This window comes from Pseudophryne corroboree, chromosome 1, assembly GCF_028390025.1.
Source record: "Pseudophryne corroboree isolate aPseCor3 chromosome 1, aPseCor3.hap2, whole genome shotgun sequence".
Lineage (NCBI taxonomy): Eukaryota > Metazoa > Chordata > Amphibia > Anura > Myobatrachidae > Pseudophryne > Pseudophryne corroboree.
Window position 1 is genome coordinate 236,207,992 of NC_086444.1, and position 27,667 is coordinate 236,235,658.

At 44.8% G+C, this 27,667-nt stretch overlaps 1 protein-coding gene across 1 annotated transcript in view; it reads left to right on the forward strand.

Moving 5' to 3' along the window:
* The window catches only part of KCNN2 (potassium calcium-activated channel subfamily N member 2), a 215,058-nt gene extending 208,043 nt beyond the window's left edge, over nt 1-7,015 (forward strand). The window contains exon 8 of the mRNA XM_063964143.1: nt 6,083-7,015. Within this exon, the coding sequence (XP_063820213.1) occupies nt 6,083-6,370 (288 nt within the window). The 3' untranslated portion in view covers nt 6,371-7,015. The remainder of the gene's footprint in view (nt 1-6,082) is intronic.
* Nucleotides 7,016-27,667: the final 20,652 nt, after the last annotated feature.

Consider the following 27,667-nt stretch of genomic DNA (forward strand, 5'->3'; position numbering starts at 1 on the left):
TTTCCAAATCCGTACGGGAAGTTTCAGTTACTGAAATATTTATTATAATTAGAGTGGGTAGATATATACACTTTATTTGGAAATATGCTCTGCTAATGGCCACTATTATTGTGTATATAATACACTACTAATATACACTTTAGAATAATCAAGGTTGCATTATATGAAACACTATACACATTTTATATAATTACCATTTTATATGTGAAATAAATGCATGTCAGTCCACAATGACTCTTCATCTTCATGCATTTAAAATAAACACGCTAAAGACATACAGTAAACAAGATAACTATAAAAGGGAATAGATGTTATGTACCTCAATGGCTTATATAGCAATTGATGACTATAGGCCTGATTCTGCATGTGCAGTACGGGTCTGCGATGGCGGACGCAGTACAGCGTCAGACTGTCAGTTATTGACAGTCTGTTGCTGTCTGGTGGTGGGGAGGGGGCAACAATGGCTTCCATTTCTCAAAACTGAGGCATGTCACTGCCGCTTCAGGGGAGGGATGAGGCCATGATCTCCGCCAGAATTCCTGGCTTGTTGCTACGACTTGCAGCGGAGGGCAGCCTGCCAGTGATGTCGCAGTTGATCCAATGCTGCATCTTGGGATGCAGCTCGGATCATTAATGCAAGCAGGAAATGTGACACCTCCAGCTGCATTAACATATAGGTGTTGTCATTGCTGCCTCCATGTAAGCACAGCTAAAGCAACTTCGTCCACATCTTAACCAGGCCCAAGGAGCACAATAAAATAGATCATCAGTTTGTTAAAGTTACTTGCGACCATAGATGCCCCATAAACTAATTGGTACCACTGCCAGAAAGGCCAAAGCTATTTTAACAGTCCGCAGCCATTTGGAGGTGGGGAGGGGTGGGGACTACACACAAAATGGGGGTGTGTCACCTCCATTTTATGGTAGTGCCAAGACCAGGGTCCCTGTCTTCTGAGAGAGATTTCCTGGCCTCATGGAAGGAGCTGTGGCAGCCCGTTTGCATGACCTTATGGGTCACTCAGCCGGCCAGTGGTGTCGCAAGTGATCTGATCCTGCATCTTCGGATGCAGCTCTGAATCACATTTTCACGAGGCATCTACTTAGACCAGACACTTTCTGCTGCACTCTAAGGGGAATATCCAACCACATCTGAACCAAGCCCCTTATATAGAGTAGGTGGGCACAGGCGGTGAATGTAATTGTCTACTTGCAAAGTAGATGTCACAGATTGCACAGTGCCAGACAGACTGCTTTAGAAATCATGCAAACTCTAACATGAACATCAATACAGGGCAAGCACTTTCAAGTGCATGTAAATCATATACATGCAAGATAAATATATCAGGAGGAGAAGGACACATGAAGTACAGTAGATGATGTACAGGCATGAGACAAAAGGTAAAGAGGGACCTGCCCATGAGAGCTTACAGTTAATTGGGAGTTGGCATAATTGATGCAAGGGACATGTCTAGTTCCCCCCTTATCATGTCCCCACCATATCGTCATATCACCCATGTATTTGCCCCAAATCCGTCACCTCTCTTATCTACGTACGACCATATTAGGGCATGACAAGAAAGGGGATCACTGCTAAGTGCACATAGATGGTGTCTAACATTACTTTGTGACTGGGCACATTCTGGGTCCTATGTGCGATTGCCTGTGAGTAGGAGTTGTGGATGTTTTAAATAGAGGGCCTGATTTACGCATCGCATTTCCACAACTTGGCCGGATCTGAGTTTCTGTGAAATCGGAACTTGATGGTGACAATGTGATCACACGTAACTGCCCTGACTTGTGGGAGTGTCATAGGAGAACGCACTGCTGCAGAGCCAAGGTAATAACTATGCTAGGAGTTACTTGCCCTTGTGTCTCCACAATCTCAGCACAAAACTATATAATACCATGGCAAACAGAACTATAAAGATTTAAATTCGCTCTCCCACACACACAGCAAAAGCGTCATCTTGTTTCTTTTCAGTCAACAATATGGTTGCCATAGGAATATCAGCACTACAGAAGTAGAGAGATCCTAGAATGTGCGTCCCGTTTATTGTTTCACTTTGTTGGAAAAAAGACATGTTTTGTTTAGAATATGAGGATTATATAATATGCAGAAAGGGGCTGATGGTTTCTCAACTGCCAGCAGATTTCACACATGAGTGGGTGCAAAATGCACTGATATATTTCATGCACTGCACTCAGCAGCCAGAATACTGTATGTTCTCCTTTTCCAATATGCGTGTCTAGGTCAGTGAAGACCACACGTGGGTTGGAGGTCTAATTTAACACAGTGCTACGACTTATATAAGGTAAATTCCTGTGCACTCTAGCTGCTGCCTTTAGTGGGATCCTATCCTGGTGTGTCACCACATACACCTAAGAGAATTACAATAACAAATATTTGGATAGGAGCCCGCTGGTGGCGCAAGCACTGTGCGGTTACCGTGATGAGTTGCCGCAATAGTCAAATGTCCATAGGAGAACGCTGGACGAGTCCAAAAACTTCTTATTAATGGTTCTCATATACATCCAAGTCCATAAGGTAATATATGAAAGAAAAAAACAAATGGTACACAGAGGGTCAGTTTAAATTCCCAGAGTCAGTGGGTAATAAAGAGGTGACTTCTTCCAGGATTCCTTATACCGTGGTGGCTTTACGAGTGTGTTTCTATCTGTAAAGGTTCACCCTGGTGTTTGGGGAAAAAAGCAAGCTCCTCACATGTGTGCTTACTTCAAAGTATCCCAGAAAAACATATAAAGGTTTCTTTATAGTCTCTGAACGTGCAGTGTCTTTCACCCGATACAGATGGTGTCTTAGATAATCTCGTGCACTCTTTATTAAAATTGATGCTCACATTTGTGCTTACTTTAAAAGACGCCGTTCTTCCATATAACGGTTTCTTTTTCAGTTGGTCCTCATCCCGTCTTCATACACTTCCTGGCTTCGTATTAGGCTCGGTATTAAGCATAAACACGAACGCAGTTTGATTCACTGCTGCTAAATACTAGATACTGGTGCAGGGCTTGTTGTGACACTGTGGTATAGTGTTCTCTCGTTGCCCAAGCAAAGTCATTTTACAATAAATTTATATGAATCTTCACACGTCCCTTCGTGTTTATGCTTAATACCGAGCCTAATACGAAGCCAGGAAGTGTATGAAGACGGGATGAGGACCAACTGAAAAAGAAACCGTTATAGGGAAGAACGGCGTCTTTTAAAGTAAGCACAAATGTAAGCATCAATTTTAATAAAGAGTGCACAAGATTATCTAAGACACCATCTGTATCGGGTGAAAGACACTGCACGTTCAGAGACTATAAGAAACCTTTATATGTTTTTCTGGGATACTTTGAAGTAAGCACACATGTGAGGAGCTTGCTTTTTTCCCCAAACACCAGGGTGAACCTTTACAGATAGAAACACACTCGTAAAGCCACCACAGTATAAGGAATCCTGGAAGAAGTCACCTCTTTATTACCCACTGACTCTGGGAATTTAAACTGACCCTCTCTGTACCATTTGTTTTTTTCTTTCATATGTTACCTTATGGACTTGGATGTATATGAGAACCATTAATAAGAAGTTTTTGGACTCGTGCAGCGTTCTCCTATGGACATTTGACTATTGCGGCAACTCATCACGGTAACCGCACAGTGCTTGCGCCACCAGCGGGCTCCTATCCAAATATTTGTTATTGTAATTTTACACAGTTATCATTGTACATTATCAACACTGGATTTTTATCCAGTATGATGAGTCTATTCAAGGTACTGTATAAAGAACCAAAATCTCTCTTTTTTATGTAGTTATCCTATAATATCAAAACAAGTTTGATTTACCAGAAATCTTTGTGCCATGCTGCAAGTTCTTCTCTAACTACAACCAGGAGAGGTGTCAGGGGGCAGCAATGTTACACCAGAACAAACTGCTCAGAGTACAGATCTCCCCCTCTGGCCACGCTTGCTGCTACACATGCTGTTGTCTCGTCCAGTGCCTATTATCATGGCTGCTCCAGCACAAACAGTCCCACGCTTGGGGCCTTCTTCAGGTTTGTAAGCAAAGCAAATTATCAAGCAATTGGGCAAAACCATGTTGCACTGCAGGTGGGGCAGATGTAACATTTGCAGAGAGATTTAGATTTGGGTGGTGTGTGTTCAACCTGAAATCTAAATTGCAGTGCAAAAATAAAGCTGTCTAAAATTTGTGGGGTATATGCAAAATCAGCCAGTATTTACCCTGACCAGAAAAACATTTAACCCACCCATATATAAATCTCTCGGCACATGTTACATCTGGCCATGGTTTTGCCCAGTTGCTTGATAATTTGCTTTGCTTACAAACGTGAATTAGGCCCTCAGTGTAGTGCAAATGTTGGCTTCAATGTTACTGTAACATTTTTTTAGGGTACCTGTGCAGAGAGAGTTAGATTTGGGTGGGGTGTGTTCAAACTAAATTGCACTGTACAAATAAAGCAGCCAGTATTTACCCTGCACAAAAACAATATAACCCACCCAAATCTAAATCTCTCTGCACATGTTAAATCTACCCCACCTGCAGTGCACATGGTTTTGCCCACTTGCTATTTTGGTTTTGTTTGCTAACAAACCTGAATAACCCCCATAGTGTATGACCACTTGTGAAGTTTATAATCTGTGTTACTCTATGGAGTGGGTTAGCTATGTTGTCAAATAGGCACCATAGGGAAAGATAAGGTGAAGAATGGCAAATTTAGGATTTTCTACAGCTATTTATACAATTATTGTATTATATTATATTACAGGTTGAGTATCCCATATCCAAATATTCCGAAAAACAGAATATTCCGAAATACAGATTTTTTTTTTAGTGAGATAGTGAAACCTTTGTTTTCTGATGGCTCAATGTACACAAACTTTCTTTAATACACAAAGTTATTAAAATATTGTATTAAATGACCTTCAGGCTGTGTGTATAAGGGTGGTCATTCCAAGTTGTTCGCTCGGTAATTTTCTTCGCATCGCAGCGATTTTCCGCTATTTGCGCATGTGCAATGTTCGCACTGTGACTGCGCCAAGTAAATTTGCTATGAAGATTGGTATTTTACTCACGGCATTACGAGGTTTTTTCTTCGTTCTGGAGATCGGAGTGTGATTGACAGGAAGTGGGTGTTTCTGGGCGGAAACTGGCCGTTTTATGGGAGTGTTTTAAAAAACGCTACAGTTTCTGGGAAAAACGCGGGAGTGGCTGGAGAAACGGAGGAGTGTCTGGGCGAACGCTGGGTGTGTTTGTGACGTCAAACCAGGAATGACAAGCACTGAACTGATCGCACTGGAAGAGTAAATCTCGAGCTACTCAGAAACTGCACAGAGAAGTCTTTTCGCAATATTGCGAATCTTTCGTTCGCAATTTTGATAAGCTAAGATTCACTCCCAGTAGGCGGCGGCTTAGCGTGTGCAAAGCTGCTAAAAGCAGCTTGCGAGCGAACAACTCGGAATGAGGGCCAAGGTGTATATGAAACATAAATGAATTGTGTGAATGTAGACACACTTTGTTTAATGCACAAAGTTATTAAAAATATTGGCTAAAATGACCTTCAGGCTGTGTGTATAAGGTGTATATGAAACATAAATGCATTCTGTGCTTAGACCTGGGTCCCATCGCCATGATATCTCATTATGGTATGCAATTATTCCAAAATACGGAAAAATACGATATCCAAAATACTTCTGGTCCCAAGCATTTTGGATAAGGGATACTCAACCTGTATAATAATTTTATTTATATAGCACTCTTTCTCCAGTAGGACCCAAGGCGCTTAGCATTGTTTGCATTACATAGTACTCCACAATGATGATATTAGAACTAAACTAATGATATTCTATTGCTGTTCTGATAAACGTGTCCATTTGCAATCTGTTATATGTATACAACTGTCTGCTAACTAAAAACATTAATGATAATATTTGTTTTAATATAGTATGAAATGTGAAAATTCCTCCGTGTATGATATGAAGAAACTGCCATTGGCGACTGTATACAATGACAATGACAAAACAAGCAACAAAATTATTTCTGACCTTTTTTTCTTTTTCCTCCCAGACACAAAACATCATGTATGACATGATCTCCGATTTAAACGAAAGAAGTGAAGACTTTGAGAAGAGGATTGTTGTCTTAGAGACAAAGCTAGAGACATTAATTGGTAGCATTCAAGCTCTCCCTGGACTGATTAGTCAGTCAATCAGCCAGCAACAAAGAGACTTGGTTGAAGCTCAGTTACAGAATTATGACAAGTATGTTTCATACAGCGTGGAACGATCACGGTCTGTGTCAAGAAGGAGACGGTCTTCCTCTACGGCACCTCCAACTTCATCAGAAAGTAGCTAGAAGGGAGTACATTAACCAAAAAAGACTTTTTTTGCCATCATATGGTCAATATTTTAGCTTTTATTGTAAAGCCCTATGGTTCTAATCAGTGTTATCTGAGTTCTGATGTCAGAATCTTAGAAACCTGAACACAACGTTTTAGGCCAAATAGAGTGAAAACTCTCTTATTTCTTTCAGATGCACAGTGAATGCACCTACCATTACTATATAGATTGTTTCTCCGGTTTCACTAACTTTTTATTCATGCACTTCAAACAAACTTTATTACTACATAGTATAATAAAATATTAATATCTGAACATGATTGTATGGTCACTTCTGTTCATACAATGGGTTCTGCTTATATTAGGCAAGTTTATAAGAAGATAACTGAGTGATATGTACCAATGTGATTTTTATAAAATTATTTAATTATGAATTTTAAAAAGTAGTTTGACAGAGAAAAAGGCCTAGTTATTTTTTTAACCATACTAATAGGATATAATAATAATAAATACATAACAATACCTTTAGACTTTGCCTTAATAAACATATAGTTCTCAGTTGTAGATTTATCCAGGCTTGAATAAAGTTTCTGTTTTTCAAATGTTTTCCCTTTTTTTCTTCTTCTTTTTTTTAAATAAAGTTAATATATGATGCTGGTCATTCATTTTTCCATCCCAAGATCTCTTTTTGTGTGTCCCATGTTAATTGTTATGTTAATTATACAGTAAATGCAATGTAATACAAACCATAAAGGTATCATATAATCTCACAGGTCATCCTTCAACAAGCACTTCACATGATATCCTAATGGGCGTTTTCCTTACTGTGAAGTGGTAAAGTCACAATCTCAGGATTATATATGAAGCTAAAACAAGCATTAATTTAGCAGCAAAATTTATTTCATGAAAGGGGTGGTTTTAAAGTGGGAGCAGGGCCATAACTAGAGTTGTGCGGTCGGTGTCACCATCCAGGGTGCAGGGCCCTGGGTGTGGCATTGTCCCTGTCCTATGGCACCTGCATTTGCCTTCGGTCTCTCCAGCCCTCTAGCCTGTACAACCACCTGGAGCATCCTTAGGTACTATACTTCCTAGTGCCACCTCTTCAGCATGATATCACGAGTTCGGGAGCAGGTTTGGGACAGGGCACAAAATCGCCATGCATGCATTGAGTGGCTGTTAATAGACCTTTGATGTGGTTGTTACACAGTGGGCCACCTTCAGAATTGGCCACCTCTTTGAACGCCTGAGTACACTTCCGGCCTGCAGAAGTGTCTCCTGAATGGAGGGAGTAAGCATTCACCAGAAAGGTGCTACGTGGACCATGTAGGCAACTGGGTGCAACACCATCGTGTTTTATGCTGTGCTAGGAGTGTGCTTACATAATGAGCTTTGGTGTATTCAGAGAATAACAGGCTTTCATATCCCATTGTGGGTAACATGTTACATTATACACTAACTAAAACATTTTTCTGGCAATATATAATTTGCCATATGTCAAGGGAAATGTGCCCAGAGCACTCATTCCTAAACAGATGTACGGCTCATTCTGAGCATGTATACAGTATGTACATCTATGTACTGGCATTATGGGGGGGGGGTATAAAGCCTTTCTCAAACGTCCTAGAGGATGCTGGGGATGACATCAAGACCATGGGGTATAGACGGGATCCGCAGGAGACATGGGCACTCTAAAGACTTTTCATTGGGTGTGAACTGGCTCCTCCCTCTATGCCCCTTCTCCAGACCTCAGTTTTAGAAATGTGTCCAGGTCGACTGGATGCACTCTGAGGAGCTCTACTGAGGTTCTCTGAAAATACTTAAGTTAGGTTTTTTATTTTCAGGGAGATCTGCTGGCATCAGACTCCCTGCTTCGTGGGACTGAGGGGGCAGAAGTAGGAACCAACTTCCTAAAGAGTTTCATGGCTCTGCTTCTGGCTGACAGGACACCATTAGCTCCTGAAGGGAACTGAACGCTAGCCGTGCCTAGATGCTCACTCCCACAGCACGCCGTCACCCCCCTCACAGAGCCAGAAGTCAGAAGACAGGTGAGTGTTAGAAGACAGATCTTCAATCAAGAAAAGGACGGCTAAAGGTACCGCGTGGCTGGCGGGAGCGCAGCGCGCCATGTTGCCCACACATACACAGGCACTGCAGGGTGCAGGGCGTGGTGGGGGGGCGCCCTTGGAAGCATGAAACCTATGGAAACTGGCATAAATAAGGGGCATAAGTTGCTGAGCCACAGTCCTACCCCTACCAGTATAAAAAATTACCTCATAAAAGCTGAGGAGAAACACACCATTGAAGAGTGGAGCTTCCTCCTCAGCCAGCACACTGCTCAGCGCCATTTTCTCTCTCTCCTCAGGCTGCAGAGACAATGCTGGTCCTCCTCCACTACTGAACAAGTATCAGGGTGCAAAACAGGAGGGGCCACAGTGAATTTGGTGCTATATAATTGTGTGATTAACATTGTAAAAGTGCTGAATGTCAGTGGGCATTTTGTGTTCACAGACATTGTGTTACTGGCGCTGGTTTGTGAACTGGCAAATCCCATCTGTGTCCCTCTGACAGATTTTACTGTGGGTCTGTCCCCTATAAATCCCGGAGTGTCTGTGGTGTGGTTCTGCACGTGTGTGACATGTCTGTGGCAGGGAACTTTGTGGAGACATGTTAGGGACACAGAGGTGTAATATGACTGGGTGAAAGGTTACATGATAGTGTGAATCATATCAGTAAGAGGTTGGACTGAATCTCATACAGAAAATGAAAATAATCTGTTGAAGATGTGATTTTTAATAGTTCTGCCTTTCATCCACAGGGACCTTTCTGGGTCACATACAAATTTGCACAAGTAGTACAAACTGATACCGACACGGACTCTGTTTCCTGTGTTGACACTAGTGATTCCAGGGGAATAGGTCCTAAGTTAGCAAAAAAGCATTCAAAGCATGTTTTAGCTATAAAGGAGGTGTTAGAAGTTACGAAGCCCCCTCTTTTACCACAATTAGAGGGTTTACTTTAGTAAAGAAGTAATGTAATTTTCCCTCCACCTCAGGTCTGATTTAACCTGAAAAGAAATTTCAGATTCCCAAAAGGAATTCAGGCAGCTTACCTTTTTCCAAAAAAGGTGGGAGTCACCCCGCATTTTAGACAGGGTCCTGTCATAAAAGAGAAAAGGTGTTTTTCCCTGCGCCTGGAATGGCTTCACTTAAGGAGCCGACAGACCGCAAGTGAGTGAGGTGATTTATTGATGTGGCCAATGGGACACTACTCAGGCCTACCATTGTCTGTGAGTGGGTGAGTAGTGCTATTGAAAAGTGGTCAGAAAACTTGTCATTAGACATTGACACAATAGATGGAGATGAGATACTCCTAACGTTATGTCATATCAAAGATGCTGCTGCGTACGTACTAGAATCCATGAAATATACTGGTTTCTTGGGATCAAGAACCGCTACCATGGCAGTATCGGCTCGGAGGGCGTTGTGGATTCGCCAGTGGAATGCTGATGTAGATTCCAAAATAAAATATGGAGGCTCTCCCGTATAAAGGTGAGGCCTTGTTTGGTGATGGGCTGGATGCGTTAGTCTCGGTGGCTATCGCAGGTAAGTCGACATTCTTGCCTTATGCTCCTACACCGGCGAAAAAGACACATCCCTCTCACATACAGTCCTTTCGGCCCAACACACAAAAAGGCCAAAGGTCTCCCCTTTTTTTGCAGATAGGGGAAGGGGAAAAGGAAAGAAATCTGCAGCGTCTCCCGGATTGCAGGAGCAGAAGTCCACCCCTGCTTCTGCCAAATCTGCAGCATAACGCTGGGGCTCCCTTGCGGGAGTCCGCTCAGGTGGGAGCATGTCTGAAACTTTTCAGCCAAATCTGGATTCAATATGGCCTGGACCAATGGGTCTTACAAATAGTGTCCCATGGGTACAAACTAGAGTTTCAAGACGTCCCCCCATGCCGATTTTTCAAATCGACCTTGCCAGCTTCTCTTCCGGGAAGAGAGGCAGTAACAACGGCAATTCAAAAATTATGTCAGGATCAGGTCATTGTCCTGGTACCCTTGGCACAGTAAGGAGAAGGTTTTTTTATTCAAGCCTCTTCGTAGTTCTGAAGCCGGACGGCTCGGTCAGACCGATTTTAAACCTGAAAATCTGAATCTCTACCTGAAAAGGTTCAAGTTCAAGATGGAATCCCCGAGGGTAGTGATTTCCAGTCTGGAAGAGGGGGACTTCATGGTATCAGTAGACATAAAAGATGCTTACTTGCATGTTCCCATTTATCCTCACCAAGCTTATCTGAGATTCGCAGTACAGGATTGCCATTACCAGTTTCAGATGTTGCCATTCGGACTCTCCACGGCACCGAGGGTATTCACCAAGGTGATGGCGGAGATGATGGTCCTCCTTCCCTCCTTCGTTAAAAAGGAGTCAATATAATTCCTTATCTGGACGATCTCCTGATAAAAGCGAGATCCAGGGAACAGTTGGTGCAGAACATCGCATTCTCCCTGTCAATACTCCAACAACATGGTTTGATCATGAATTTTCCAAAGTCGCAGTTGGAACCGATGACAAGATTGTCCTTTTTAGGGATGATTCTGGACACAGAATTATGGAGAGTATTTCTTCCGGTGGAAAAGGCTCTGGAAATCCAGAAAATGTTGATCCATCAATGCATTCGGTTGTTGGGGAAAATGGTAGAGGCCTACGAGGCCATACAGTTTGGACGATTTCATGCCAGAGTATTCCAGTGGGACCTGTTAGACAAGTGGTCCGGATGCCACCTACACATACACCGGAAAATTATCCTGTTCCCCAAAGCCAGGATTTCGCTCCTGTGGTGGCTACACAGTTCTCACCTACTAGAGGGACGCAGGTTTGGGATTCACAACTGGGTCCTAATTACCACGGATGCAAGTCTCCGAGGCTGGAGAGCTGTCACACAGGGGGAAAGCTTCCAAGGAAAATGGTCAAGTCAGGAAGCCTGCCTTCACATAAACATTCTGGAATTGAGAGCCATTTACAACGGCCTTCTACAAGCGGTACATCTTCAAGATCCCGTGCAGATCCAGTCGGACAATGTAACAGCAGTCGCGTACATAAACAGGCAAGGCGGAACGAAAAGCAGAGCAGCAATGGCAGAGGTGACAAGGATTCTCCTCTGGGCAGAAAGACATGTTAGAGCTCTGTCAGCAATTTTCATTCCGGGAGTGGACAACTGGGAAGAAGACTTCCTCAGCAGACATGATCTCCATCCAGGAGAGTGGGGCCTCCACCAAGAAGTTTTCGCAAATGTGACGAGTCTTTGGGGAGTTCCTCAAGTAGACATGATGGCATCTCGTCTAATCAAGAAGCTTCAGAGATATTGTTCCAGGTCGAGAGACCCTCAAGCAATGGCAGTGGATTCACTGGTGACCCAGTGGGTGTTTCGGTCGGTATATGTTTTCCCTCCACTTCCACTGATTCCAAAAGTTCTCAAAATAATAATAAGAACAAGAGTATGAGCAATCTTCATTGCCCCAGACTGGCCAAGGAGGGCTTGGTATCCAGATCTTCAGGAGTTGCTCATAGAAGATCCTCAGCCTCTTCCTCCTCGAGACGACCTACTACAGCAGGGGCCGTGTGTATCAAGACTTACCATGGCTACGTTTGACGGCATGGCTGTTGAGCGTCGGATCCTAGCCCGAAAGGGTATTCCCAAGGAAGTCATCCCCACTCTTATTCAGGCCAGAAAAGTAACGTCTAAACATTACCACCGTATTTGGAGAAAATATGTGTCTTGGTGTGAATCCAAGAAGGCTCCTACGGAAGAGTTTGAGTTGAGACGTTTTCTCCATTTTCTGCAGGCTGGTGTGGATGCTGGCCTTAGATTGGGGTCAGTCAAGGTCCAGATTTCGGCCTTATAAGTTTTATTTCAAAAACAATTGGCCTCCTTTCCAGAAGTTCAGGCGTTCGTGAAAGGGGTTCTGCACATCCAGCCTCCATTTGTGCCTCCAGTGGCACCATGGGACCTTAATGTGGTGTTGCAGTTCCTTCAATCGGTCTGGTTTGAGCCTCTACAAGAAACAGAGTTGAAGTTTCTCACTTGGAAAGTGGTGATGCTTTTGGCGTTGTCATCTGCAAGGCGGGTGTCTGAATTGGGGGCCTTGTCCCACAAGAGCCCTTACCTGATCTTCCATGAACATAGGGCAGAGTTGAGAACTCGTCAACATTTTCTTCCAAAGGTGGTTTCCTCTTTCCACATAAACCAACCTATTGTGGTGCCAGTTGCTACTGACATGTTCGCTGAGTCAAAGTCTCTAGATGTGGTTAGAGCTTTGAAGATTTATGTCGCTAGAACAGCTCGAATACGGAAAACAGGTTTTGTTTGTCCTGTATGCTCCCAACAAGATTGGGTGTCCTGCTTCCAAGCAGACTATTGCACGCTGGATCAGAGGTACGATTCAGCAAGCTCATTCTATGGCTGGATTGCCGTTACCGATGTCGGTGAAGGCCCATTCTACTAGGACGGTGGGCTCCTCCTGGGCGGCTGCCCGGGGGGTCTCGGCATTACAAATTTGCCGAGCAGCTACTTGGTCAGGGTCAAACACATTTGCATAATTCTACAAGTTTGACACCTTGGCCGATGAGGACCTAAAGTCTGGTCAATCGGTGCTGCAGGGTCATCCGCACTCTCCCGCCCGTACTGGAGCTTTGGTATAGACCCCATGGTCTTGATGTCGTCCCCAGCATCCTCTAGGACGTATGAGAAAATAGGATTTTGATAACCTACCGGTAAATCCTTTTCTCCTAGTCCGTAGAGGATGCTGGGCGCCCGTCTCAGTGCGTACTTTACCTGCAGTTTAGTTATTACAGTTACAGAAGTTGTGTTATCTTGGTTTCAGCATGTTGCTGCAATTAGTTCATGCCTGTTGGCGTGTGTTATGTTGAATGCCATGTGTGTGGCATGGTTGAGGATGTGAGTTGGTAGATATCTCACCACTAGTTAAGTAATTCCTTTCCTCGAAATGTCAGTCTCCCTGGGCACAGTTCCTACAACTGAGGTCTGGAGTAGGGGCATAGAGGGAGGAGCCAGTTCACACCCAATGAAAAGTCTTTAGAGTGCCCATGTCTCCTGCGGATCCCGTCTATTCCCCATGGTCTTGATGTCGTCCCCAGCATCCTCTGCGGACTAGGAGAAAAGGATTTACCGGTAGGTTATCAAAATCCTATTATTTCTTATGCATTAGTGGACAATTTCCCCTGCACATCTCTGGATGTAGAGTAATTAGAACACATTCCTCACAACTTTTTGCAATATTTTGTGTGTGTGTAATATATACCATAAAGCTGTTTTCTGTGTCAATGGTAGGTCCTTGATTTGTGATTTGGTGATCCCATCAGAGGGGGACGGACCTAGGTTTTGCTGGAGCACTTACACTACCACTGTCAACAACACAAGGCATATCAGCACCTTATAGGTAATCCTATACGGGAACCAGACAACCAGAAGGATTTTGCACTTTTGTTTTCGTGTTGTATGCCTAGGAATCATACTTCCTACCTCTGTTCCAGTCAATACCATACATTTAAAGGTCTTATTCTGTTGTTAGTAAAGCATTTTCTCTGACGTCCTAGTGGATGCTGGGGACTCCGTAAGGACCATGGGGAATAGACAGGCTCCGCAGGAGACTGGGCACTCTAAAAGAAAGATTAGGTACTATCTGGTGTGCACTGGCTCCTCCCTCTATGCCCCTCCTCCAGACCTCAGTTAGAATCTGTGCCAGGCCAGAGCTGGATGCACCTAGTGGGCTCTCCTGAGCCTGCTAGTAAAGAAAGTAATGTTAGGTTTTTTATTTTCAGTGAGATCTGCTGGCAACAGACTCACTGCTACGTGGGACCGAGGGGAGAGAAGCAAACGTACCTGTTCACAGCTAGGTTGCGCTTCTTAGGCTACTGGACACCATTAGCTCCAGAGGGTTCGAACACAGGCAAAGGTCCTTGGTCGTCCGTTCCCGGAGCCGCGCCGCCGTCCCCCTCGCAGAGCCAGAAGATCAGAAGTTGGTGATGAAATCGGCGGCTGAAGACTCCTGTCTTCATTAAGGTAGCGCACAGCACCGCAGCTGTGCGCCATTGCTCCCACTGCACACCACACACTCCGGTCACTGTAGGGTGCAGGGCGCTGGGGGGGGGGGGGGGGGCGCCCTGCGCCCTGGGCAGCAATAAGAATACCTTTGGCATAAAAAAGACACATTATACAGTCTGTGACTGTATATGTGTAAAACCCCCGCCATTTTTTAGTCAGAAACAGCGGGACAGAAGCCCGCCGCTGAGGGGGCGGGGCCTTCTTCCTCAGCACACCAGCGCCATTTCTCTTCACAGCTCCGCTGGAAGGACGCTCCCCAGGCTCTCCCCTGCAGTCTCCTGGCACTAAGAGGGTAAAAAGAGAGGGGGGGGCACATAAATTTAGGCAAAAGGTGTATTGATACAGCAGCTATTGGGAAAAATTCACTTCTGGTAGTGTGTATCCCTGTGTATATAGCGCTGTGGTGTGTGCTGGCATACTCTTTCTCTGTCTCCCCATAGAACTTGTGGGGTCCTGTCCTCAGTCAGAGCATTCCCTGTGTGTGTGCTGTGTGTCGGTACGGCTGTGTCGACATGTTGATGAGGGTTACGTGGAGGCGGAGCAAGTGCAGATAAATGTGGTGTCGCCCCCGTCGGTGCCGACACCTGATTGGATGGATATGTTGAAGGTCTTAAATGACAATGTAAACTCATTACATAAGAGATTTGATTATGTTGCTGCCGGGGGACAGCCGGGCTCTCAACCCGGGCCTGCCCAGGCGCCTCAGAGGCCGTCAGCATCTCAAAAATGCCCACTATCTCAGTTTGTTAACACAGATGTCGACACGGAGTCCGACTCCAGCGTCGATGAGGATGAGGCACTATTACAGCCCAAAATGACTAAGGCCATCCGATACATGATTATTGCAATGAAAAATGTATTACACATTTCAGAGGCTGACCCTGTCCCTGACAAGAGGGTAAATATGTTTGAGGAGAAAAAGCAGCCAGTGACTTTTCCCCCGTCACATGAATTAAATGAGTTATGTGAAGAAGCGTGGTCTTCCCCTGATAAGAAAGTGGTGATTCCCAAGAGAATACTAATGGCGTACCCTTTCCCGCCAACGGATAGGTTACGCTGGGAATCCTCCCCGAGGGTTGACAAGGCCCTGACGCGCTTATCTAAAAGAGTGGCCCTGCCGTCTCAGGATACGGCCGCCCTAATGGAACCTGCGGATAGGAAGCAGGAAGGTATCTTGAAGTCTGTGTACACACACTCTGGTACTCTACTGAGACCGGCTATTGCTTCAGCTTGGATGTGCAGTGCTGTTGCAGCATGGACAGATACTCTGTCAGAGGGGTTGGATACCCTGGACAGGGATACCGTATTGCTAACACTTAGCCATATTAAAGACGTCGTCTTATATATGCGGGATGCCCAGAGGGACATTTGCCTGCTGGGCTCTCGAATAAATGCAATGTCCATTTCTGCCAGGAGGGTCTTATGGACTCAGCAATGGACAGGGGATGCCGACTCTAAAAAACACATGGAGGTTTTGCCTTATAAGGGTGAGGAATTGTTTGGGGACGGTCTCTCGGACCTCGTATCCACAGCGACAGCTGGAAAGTCGACTTTCTTGCCACAGGTTTCCTCACAGCCTAAGAAAGCACCGTATTACCAAATGCAGTCCTTTCGTTCTCAAAAAAGCAAGAGAGTCAGAGGTGCATCCTTTCTTGCCAGAGGCAGGGGTAGAGGAAAGAAGCTGCACCATGCAGCCAGTTCTCAGGAACAAAAGTCCTCCCCTGCTTCCACTAAGTCCACCGCATGACGCTGGGGCTCCACAAGCGGAGCCAGGAGCGGTGGGGGCGCGTCTCCGAAATTTCTGCAACCAGTGGGTTCGCTCACAAGTGGATCCTTGGGCTATACAAATTGTATCTCAGGGATACAAGCTGGAATTCGAAGTGACGCCCCCTCACCGTTACCTAAAATCCGCCTTGCCAGCTTCTCCCACGTGGAGGGAGATAGTCCTGACGGCTATTCACAAGCTGTACCTCCAGCAAGTGATAATAATGGTACCCCCCCCTTCAGCAGGGAAGGGGTTACTATTCCACACTGTTTGTGGTACCGAAACCGGACGGTTCGGTAAGACCCATTCTAACTTTAAAATCCTTGAACATTTACATGAAAAAGTTTAAGTTCAAAATGGAATCGCTCAGAGCGGTCATTGCCAACCTGGAAGAGGGGGGTTTTATGGTATCTCTGGACATCAAGGATGCGTACTTGCATGTCCCCATTTATCCGCCTCACCAGGAGTACCTCAGGTTTGTGGTACAGGACTGTCATTACCAATTCCAGACGTTGCCGTTTGGTCTATCCACGGCACCGAGAGTCTTTACCAAGGTAATGGCGGAGATGATGGTACTTCTCCGGAAGCAAGGAGTTACAGTTATCCCGTACTTGGATGATCTCCTCATAAAGGCGAGGTCCAGAGAGCAGTTGTTGGTCAGCGTAGCGCACTCTCAGGAAGTGTTGCTACGGCACGGCTGGATTCTGAATATTCCAAAGTCGCAGCTGATTCCTACGACGCGTCTGCCCTTCCTGGGCATGATTCTGGACACAGAACAGAAGAAGGTATTTCTCCCGGAGGAGAAGGCTCAGGAGTTAGTGACCATGGTCAGGGATCTCCTGAAACCAAAGCAGGTGTCGGTGCATCACTGCACGCGAGTCCTGGGAAAGATGGTAGCGTCATACGAAGCCATTCCTTTCGGCAGGTTCCATGCCAGGATCTTTCAGTGGGATCTGTTGGACAAGTGGTCCGGATCGCATCTTCAGATGCATCGGCTGATCGCCCTGTCCCCAAGGGCCAGGGTGTCTCTTCTGTGGTGGCTGCAGAGTGCTCATCTTCTCGAGGGCCGCAGGTTCGGCATACAGGACTGGGTCCTGGTGACCACGGATGCAAGCCTCCGCGGATGGGGGGCAGTCACTCAGGGAAGAAACTTCCAGGGGCTGTGGTCAAGTCAGGAGACTCGTCTGCACATAAACATACTGGAATTAAGGGCCATATACAACGCCCTGAGTCAAGCGGAGCCCCTGCTTCGAGACCAACCAGTGCTGATTCAGTCAGCAGTGTTCATTCCGGGAGTGGACAACTGGGAAGCAGACTTCCTCAGCAGGCACAACCTCCACCCGGGAGAGTGGGGACTTCATCAAGAAGTCTTCGAGCAGATTGCAAATCGGTGGGAACGGCCACAGGTGGACATGATGGCGTCCCGCCTAAACAAAAAGCTAAAAAAATATTGCACCAGGTCAAGGGACCCTCAGGCGATAGCTGTGGACGCACTGGTAACTCCGTGGGTGTTCCAGTCGGTATATGTGTTTCCTCCTCTTCCTCTCATACACAAGGTACTGAGAATAGTAAGAAAAAAAGAGGAGTGAGAACGATACTCATTGTTCCGGATTGGCCAAGAAGGACTTGGTACCCAGAACTTCAAGAGATGGTCACAGGGAACCCATGGCCTCTGCCTCTCAGACAAGACCTGTTGCAGCAGGGGCCCTGTCTGTTCCAAGACTTACTGCGGCTGCGTTTGACGGCATGGCGGTTGAACGCCGGATCCTAGCGGAAAAGGGTATACCGGATGAAGTAATTCCTACGCTGATAAGAGCTAGGAAGGATGTGACAGCAAAGCATTATCACCGCATAGGGTGGAAATAATGTTGCTTGGTGTGAGGCCAGGAAGGCCCCTACAGAGGACTTCCAGTTGGGTCGTTTTCTGCATTTCCTACAGTCAGGTGTGACTATGGGCCTCAAATTAGGGTCCATAAAGGTTCAGATCTCGGCCCTATCCATTTTCTTTCAAAAAGAACTGGCTTCACTGCCTGAGGTTCAGACGTTTGTAAAGGGAGTGCTGCATATTCAGCCTCCTTTTGTGCCACCAGTGGCACCTTGGGATCTTAACGTTGTGTTGGATTTCCTGAAATCCCACTGTTTTGAGCCACTTAAGACCGTGGAGCTAAAATATCTCAGGTGGAAAGTGGTCATGCTATTGGCCTTAGCTTCGGCTAGGCGTGTGTCAGAATTGGCGGCTTTGTCATGTAAAAGCCCCTATCTGATCTTCCATATGGACAGGGCAGAATTGAGGACTCGTCCCCAATTTCTCCCTAAGGTGGTATTATCGTTTCATTTGAACCAACCTATTGTGGTGCCTGCCTACTGTAGCACGATTCAACTGGCTCACTCTGCGGCTGGATTGCCGCATCCGAAATCAGTAAAAGCCCATTCCACAAGGAAGGTGGGCTCTTCTTGGGCGGCTGCCCGAGGGGTCTCGGCTTTACAGCTTTGCCGAGCTGCTACTTGGTCGGGTTCAAACACATTTGCTAAGTTCTACAAGTTTGATACCCTGGCTGAGGAGGACCTTGAGTTTGCTCATTCGGTGCTGCAGAGTCGTCCGCACTCTCCCGCCCGTTTGGGAGCTTTGGTATAATCCCCATGGTCCTTACGGAGTCCCCAGCATCCACTAGGACGTCAGAGAAAATAAGAATTTACTCACCGGTAATTCTATTTCTCGTAGTCCGTAGTGGATGCTGGGCGCCCGTCCCAAGTGCGGACTTCTTCTGCAATACGTGTATATAGTTATTGCTTACTAAAGGGTTATTGTTATGAGCCATCCGTTGATTGAGGCTCAGTTGTTGTTCATACTGTTTACTGGGTATGGTTATCACAAGTTATACGGTGTGATTGGTGTGGCTGGTATGAGTCTTACCCTGGATTCCAAATCCTTTCCTTGTAGTGTCAGCTCTTCCGGGCACAGTTTCCCTAACTGAGGTCTGGAGGAGGGGCATAGAGGGAGGAGCCAGTGCACACCAGATAGTACCTAATCTTTCTTTTAGAGTGCCCAGTCTCCTGCGGAGCCCGTCTATTCCCCATGGTCCTTACGGAGTCCCCAGCATCCACTACGGACTACGAGAAATAGAATTAACGGTGAGTAAATTCTTATTTTTAAATGCTATTGACATGTAAACTGTGCTTAAAAGGTATAGACTGTGCCTTGTATTCAGCCGCTTTAGAAGCCATATAAACAATTCACATGGAGCTGCCCACCTACTAGACAATGTACCTTCAAAGGGGTAAATTTACAAAAGCTTCTAAAACAGAAAATTGGTGATGTTGCCCATAGCAACCAATCAGACATCTATCATTTCTCTATTGCCTTTTAGAAAATGCTAGACAGCATCTGATGCTATGGGCAACATCACCAATTCTCTGTTTTAGAAGCTTAAGTAAACTTACCCCAATGTGTCCTCCATATCCCTTACATTAAATTTACAGATTTTGTCCCACAAAGCAACTTGTTGTCATGTTTGCATGTATGTGTAAAATGAGGTGTACTTTGGACATCCCTGATCCTCCCAGTTCATCCTTTAGTTTTACTGGGTTTTTCTGCTCTAGGATATTACTTTCTACACAGTCTCTGTCTTTCTGCATATTGTTCAGCCCATAGGACAAATGAGCTAGGGAAATGGATGGGCAAAGTCCACAGATGTGGGCACTGTGGGGTTCACGATGCAGAATTGGAACACTGGAAAACTCTGGTAATGGTGGCACGTTGCACATACAACATCGCCCTTTTTACTCCGTAGCACCATGGTGTTGTACAGTAAAAGGAGCAATGTTACTGTACTGTAATTATCCATGATGTGTGCAGCCACTGGTCATCGCTGATAATTGAATCACCCCTGTGTTCATGTTCGTGCAGTTCATTTAGTGCTCCATTCAGTAGAAGTTTACAATGAATATCAGGTTCTATGGTATTAGCAAGAAATGTCCTTGCGGCGTCACATGACAACTGGTCGAGCTACAATGCATAGCGAGCAGAGCCAGCAATATCACACCAATGATTTCATAATACTGGTTACTATCATTAATCACCACCCACTACTTACTGAAACATTTATGTGGCAACCATGACCACAGCTCCTGACTAACATGATGCTATGCAGGGGTCCCTACTTGCGAAAGTACTTGAGGAAGTCACCATTAATGCATATGCCTAGGGCTGCCCCTGAATCTCAGAAAGTTGGACATTATTTACTAAACACTAAGCGGCTGAATTGGTAACAAAATGGGCATAAATGACAAAATATAAAAGTGAATGTAATATTTCACCACTGAAGGTTTCTGTACATAGTCAGAGTATGGCACATCTCAAGATGATGCCTCTTCCTTGGCAGTATATGTTCTTAGTTTATGCAAGTCATCATTACATATATAAAAGCCAAATCCCACTGACTGACTCATCGCAAAATCTCCGTAACCATGTGGACTAGGATCTTGAAATTTGGATAGTAGCTTCGTTTTGTGACTTAGGGGGACATTTACTAAGCAGTGATAAGAGCGGAGAAGTGAGCCAGTGGAGAAGTTGCCCCATCAACCAATCAGCAGCTCTGTATCATTTTATAGTATGCAAATTATAGATGTTACTTCAGTGCTGATTGGTTGCCATGGGAAACTTCTCCACTGGCTCACTTCTCCGCTCTTATCACTGCTTAGTAAATGTCTCCCTCAGGCACCCACTAAGATTTGTCAAAATTCCACCCCCAAAGGGGTAAAAAGGGGTGAAATGTGTTTTTTTTTTATTAATTCTTCGCTATCTCTTAATCCAGATAAGATTTACATTTGGTTTTTGCATACCAACGTTACCAAATTAAGTGCCTAAGTACCTGTTGTGCTGTGGGGCACACGCGCTGATGGGGTCAAGCCATTTCTCAAGTCATCCTACTTATGGTCAAGAGACAATGTCCTTTTCTTGAGGGTCAACATGCTAGTGCACCTTAAAGGTGACTTGAAAGCAGAGGAGTTTTCTCTATTACTTCTGAAAATAGGAGATGGCAAGTTGTTGGAGGAAGGGGGAAGAGTCCATATTCCGGAAAACCTCTGCGATTTAGTCTACGACTTGAATGCTTTGACTGAGAGGATCTACCCGGCCTTGAATTAGAATGGAGGTAAAAGCGTCTCTTGGCTGAGGGAGAGGGCTATGCTCACTCCAACAAATGACTCGGCAGTTAACACCAACTGTTGAAGAAACTGGATACTAATATGGTTAGGTACAAGACTGTTGAGTCTGTTGAGTTCCAAGAATTCCTCTGGTACCATCAGACTACCATTTCCAGTTCAAATGGAACCCCCCCGCCCCCCCCCCCCCCCCCGCCCCCAATCACCCCTGGTAAAGGTCTGCTACACCATGACCATTAACAAAGCTCAGGGGCAGAGTTTGAAAGTGTCAGGTGTGGATCTGAGGAGTGACTGCTTCTCTCATGGCCAGTTGTATGTTGCCTGTTCCAGCCTGAAGGAAAGACCAAAAACTGAGTTTACCAGGAAGGCCTTCAAAATTAAAGTTACACCCACGGAAATGCTTGAAATTCTGTAGCGATGCACGGGTATTCAGATACTAAGCATATATTTCTGCCTGTTTGATAGCACTGCAAAAGATACTACTTCTAACAGGGTGGGTGGGGTGTGGTCAAACTGAAATCTAAATTGCAGCCAATATTTACCATGCACAGAAACAATAGAACCCACCCAAATCGAAATCTCTCTGCACATGTTATATCTGCCCCACCTACAGTGCAACAGCCTATTAGTGTGCTTTTTTGGTTTGCGAACAATCCTGAATAACCCTTATCAACTCATGTAACCCTGGTCCTAAAAGACTGTGTCCAATTAAGATCCTATGTGCCTTACTCTAAAACAGGGGTGCAAAGCCGTTTGTTCCGGCCCACCCGCTTGTGTCAGTGAGACACACCACCGCTCAGTCTGGCGGCGGCGTGTCTCAGCCGTCAGGGCAGGGAGGAGAGCGCAGCTACATGTCCGGCAGCAGTGGCAGGTAAGATCTCAAACCAGCCGTCGGTTCGTGAGCCAATCAGAGCTCGCGGACCGGCAGCCAATCAGGAGCCGCCGCTGCCGGTCCGCGGGCTCAGATTGACTCACGAAACGCTGGCTGGTTTGAGGTCCTAAACGCCATCGCCGCCCGACTTAGCCGCGCTCTCCTCCCTGCCCTGACACCCGAGACACACCGCCGGATGGAGCAGCACCCATGAGCAGCACAGTGGGGTGGGGGGGGGGGTACTGTGGGGGAATTTGTGTATCTGGCACTGTGGGGGCATTTGTATACCTGGCACTGTAGGGGCATTTGAGGATTTGGCACTGTGGGGGGCATTTGTGGATCTGGCACTGTGGGGGCATTTGTATACCTGGCACTGTGGGGGCATTTGTGGATCTGGCACTGTGGGGGGCAATTGTGGATCTGGTACTGTGGGGGCAATTGTGGATCTGGCACTGTGGGGGCAATTGTGGATCTGGCACTGTGGGGACAATTGTGGATTTGGCACTGTGGGGGCAATTGTGGATCTGGCACTGTGGAGGTAATTGTGGATCTGGCTCTGGGGGGGCAATTGTGTATCTGGCACTGTGGGAGCAATTGCGTATCTGGCACTGCACTGACATGTGTATCTGGCATGGCACTATTGGGGGCATATGTGTATCACGTCCCAATTTAATTGGCCACACCCACTTTTTGGCACGCGTGCCTCTGGCGCGCGCACTCAGTACCTCTAAGGAGCAGACCTACTGGGGGGCAGGGTAATTTAAAAGTTTAGAATTTTTGTATGGCCCCGAAGGATTTTATAAATATCCATATGGCCCTTGGTAGAAAAAAGGTTCCCCACCCCTACTCTATAATATACAGGTAAGTTGATTTAATTCACAAGGAAGACTGGAGACTCACGCACTACCTTAATAAATGAATAATCACAATATATACCAGCATAAAAAGGAATGGAGGGTGTACAAGGAAATTAATGAATGGCTAGGCCATTGGTAATGAAGGACGGGATCTCATATCACTGACATTTTTGCAAAACTGGACATTTTTAAACATGAATGTTTTTAAAATGTAAAAATCATTAGAAAAAATAATGCTAATGGTATGATCTGATTTTTTGTCTATTAAAATATTTTTTTCTAGTCTTTCTTGTGTTAGTACAGTGTGAGGAACTTTGACTTGACAATGGCATTTTAAATAGAAATCTTTGATTTGCTGAATCCGAGTCAGCCTGCATACTCTTCTGGGTCAATGAAACACTGAGTCAAATAAATTCTGGCTCTAGCAGGGGGTAATGACTTCTCTAAACAGCATTCAACAGCAAACATTATAGGACTCAAGAAGAAAATATTTCTCACATGATTATATGTTCATTGGGGGTCATTCTGAGTTGTTCGCTCGCAAGCTGCTTTTAGCAGCTTTGCACACGCTAAGCCGCCGCCTACTGAGAGTGAATCTTAGCTTATCAAAATTGCGAACGAAAGATTCGCAATATTGCGAAAAGACTTCTCTGTGCAGTTTCTGAGTAGCTCCAGACTTACTCTGCCAGTGCGATCAGTTCAGTGCTTGTCGTTCCTGGTTTGACGTCACAAACACACCCAGCGTTCGCCCAGACACTCCTCCGTTTCTCCAGCCACTCCCGCGTTTTTCCCAGAAACGGTAGCGTTTTTTCACACACTCCCATAAAACGGCCAGTTTCCGCCCAGAAACACCCACTTCCTGTCAATCACATTACGATCACCAGAACGAAGAAAAAACCTTGTAATGCCGTGAGTAAAATACCTACCTGCATAGCAAATTTACTTGGCGCAGTTGCACTGCGGACATTGCGCATGCGCATTAGCGACTAATCGCTCCGTTGCGAGAAAAAAATAACGAGCGAACAACTCGGAATGACCCCCATTGTCTGTATGAAACACATACATTTTGTGGTCCAGTTACTGTCATTTTTATTGTCTCTTCATTGTCCAGTCAGTCACGTCTGTTTTACCAATTCGACATGCAGGAGATAAAACACTGTATATTCACTGAAATCGGCTTAATGGAATGAAGCAATATATTTTGCTTTTCTTAGTTATCAGATCTATTTAATCCTCACATTTGTTCTGATTTCACTGTTGCGCTGCATCATAACTAATCTTTTTTTTTCTTGCCGAGAATTATGTTGCTTGATCTTTGCTGAAGCAACGTAATCTCTGATGCTCTTCTCTAATAAAACTGTTGACCGGAATTAACTGCAAGAAAGCTAAAGCCCTTGTAGGTTTTTGTTAAAGTAACATTCTGGGTTTGGAGGACATGAAGTGCCTGTGTGTTCTGGCAGATTGTGCTTCTACTACGGGGAATCATTATCAGGCATGTATGGCCTACATAAAGAGCAAAGAGAAAGAACAGCGAGGCTTAACTACTGTAGAGGAATGGTTTCTGCAGCTAAGCTGAAAAGTACAATACTTGGCGAGTCGCCTAAGTGTTGTTTCTTTCATTCCTAAATACATTAGATCAACTTTAGGGATAAATAATCACTGTGCATTTTTCTAGGAGTCTTTTTGGCTTGACTCTTATTTTAATCTGTTCACTGGAGGACTAAGCAACATGTGACTTCCCATCTGTTTTGTGACCACAACACTTGTCGGAGTCTTGGGAGAGTTTTTTCTTTAAATAAAGTCTGTCTATTGTACAGCAAATACACAAAACAAGACATAGAATTTGACGGCAGATAAGAACCACTTGGCCCATCTACAGTAGTCTGCCCCTTTTTTTTTTACCATATTTTTTTTATCTCAAACCTTATTTGATCCTCATTTCTTTGTAAGGATATCCTTCTTATGTCTATCCCATGCATGTTTAAATTGCTCTACTGTCTTAGCATCTACCATCTCTGATGGGAGGCTATTCCACTTGTCCACTACACTTTCTGTGAAGTAATTCTTCCTCAAATTTCCCCTGAACCTCCCCCCTCCAGTCTCAGTGCATGTCCTCGTGTCCTATTGCTTCTCTTCATTTGGAGAATGTTTCCCTCCTGGACTTTGTTAAAACCCTTGAGATATTTGAAAGTTTCTATCATGTCCCCCCTTTCCCTTCTCTGCTCCAAGCTATACATATTGAGATTTCTTAGTCTGTCTCTGTATGTTTTGTGATGTAGGCCATGCACCATTTTAGTTGCCCTTTTTTGTACAGTCTCTAATGTATTAATATCCTTTTGAAGATATGGCCTCCAGAATTGAACACAGTATTCTAGATGAGGCCGTACCAATGACCTATACAGTGGCATTATTACTTCTTTCTGCTGCTGATTCCTCTCCCAATGCAGCCAAGCATCTGACTAGCCTTCCTTATTGCTTTGTTACATTGCTTACCTGCCTTTAAGTCACCTGAAATAGTGACTCCTAGATCCCTTTCCTCCTCAGTAGTTTCCAGTATAGTGCCATTAATAATATATTTAGCCTTTGGATTTTTGAGACCCAAGTGCATGATTTTACATTTTTTTGGCATTAAACTGTAATTGCCACGCTCTTGACCATTCCTCTAGTCTACCTAGATCCTCAATCATTTGTTTTACCCCACCTGGTGTGTCTACCCTATTGCATACCTTTATGTCATCTGCAAAAAGGCATACTTTCCTTTTAATGCCATTTGCAATGTCACCAATAAAGATATTAAAAAACAGAAATGCAAAGCTGGAATCATGTTCTTTACATCATTCATAAAAATTGCTGTCATTTTTTTTTTACAGGAAATATAAATGAAAGTCAGTACCTCTGAGAACATATGTATTATGATAAAGTGTGAGAATTAGACAATTAAGGTAAATTAAGGGATAAGGAGGGTAATTCAGACCTGATCGCTGTTGTGCGTTTTCACACAGCTTGCGATCAGGTCCAAACTGCACATGCGTATGCACCGCAATGCGCAGGTGCGTCGCATGGGTACAAAGCGGATCGCCGCTCAGCGATGGGTTTGTGCAATGGATCCGTTCGCATGGGCGAGCGCAAGGAGATTGACAGGAAGAAGGCATTTGTGGGTGTCAACTGAGCGTTTACTGGGAGTGTCACGGAAAACGCAGGCATGTCAATGCATTTGCAGGGAGGGTTCCTGGCGTCAACTCTGGTCCCGGACAGGCTTATGTGATCGCAGCGGCTGAGTAAGTCCTGGGCTGCACAGCGACTGCACAAAATGTGTTTGTACACCTCTGCTATACATGCGTTTGCACACTTGCACAGCTAAAATACACTCCCTCTGTAGGCGTCAACTATCTGATCGCAGTACAGCAAAAATCGCCTGCTAGCGATCAGGTCTGAAATAGGCCTAAAGAAGGAAAGCACATAAAAACAAATATAACAGATAAAAGTAAAAATAAAGAAGTAAAAATAAAAATAGACTAATATCTTTCAAAATAATGGATATACAATACTGTAAACTCCAAAAATCAACCTACAGCGGTGTAAGGACCTTTTTAGCTGTATACTACTGAGGCGAAAGAGGTATAGGTTGGCAGGGACAGCATAGAAAGGGCAGCAGCCTATGAAGTATAACTATCTAAACAGAAATTGAGAGAGTTTTTGTTTTTAAGTGGAATACTGAGAATTAGAACCTACACTAAAGGTCCATACACACGGAGCGATATAGCTGAGAGATTTTGACTATATAGTCAGAATCGCTCAGAAAGTTAGTGCATATCTCTCTATGTGTACACAGCCAGCGATAGCGATGCGCGTCCCCGCCAGGTCGCTATCGCTGCTAAAAATAGACTGTGCAGGCAAGTCAATTTTGGCTAGGTCGCTGGAAAATAAAAAGCATCCCCTTGCTTAAATGAGTTAGCCAAAATCGCTCATAGTCAAAATCGTTGGTAAAGTTAGTCAAAATCGCTGTAAAAATTAGTCAAAATCTCCTACTGCCAGTTCAAGGGAAATCGCTCAGTCAAAATCTCTCATAGTCAAAATCTCTCCGTGTGTATGCACTTTAAGTTTGCCTCATCTACACTGTAAACCAAAGAAACCTTAAGTGATCCCTTTAAATCTCTCCTCCTAGAGTGCAGCAAATTTCAATTAAAAATACAGAAATTGCTACAATTGATTAAACCATTGGTAAAGGTAGGCATACACTATACAATTATCTGGCAGGCCATCTGCCAGATCTGGCTAGTTTGAATGAAAATCTGGTAATGGATGAGAGCAAATGACAATTGATCATTTGCTTCCAAACTCTGGAAAAAGGATACAAACTGTCGTCCAGACAAATTGGCTACATTACGGATTTTTACCAATTTGTATGAACTACAGTTTGTGTCCACTTTCCAGTGTTTTGGAGTGAATAGTTGATTGTCATTTGCTGTCATCCATTACTAGATTTTCATTCCAACCAGCCAGACCTGGCAGATAATTGTATAGTGTATGCCC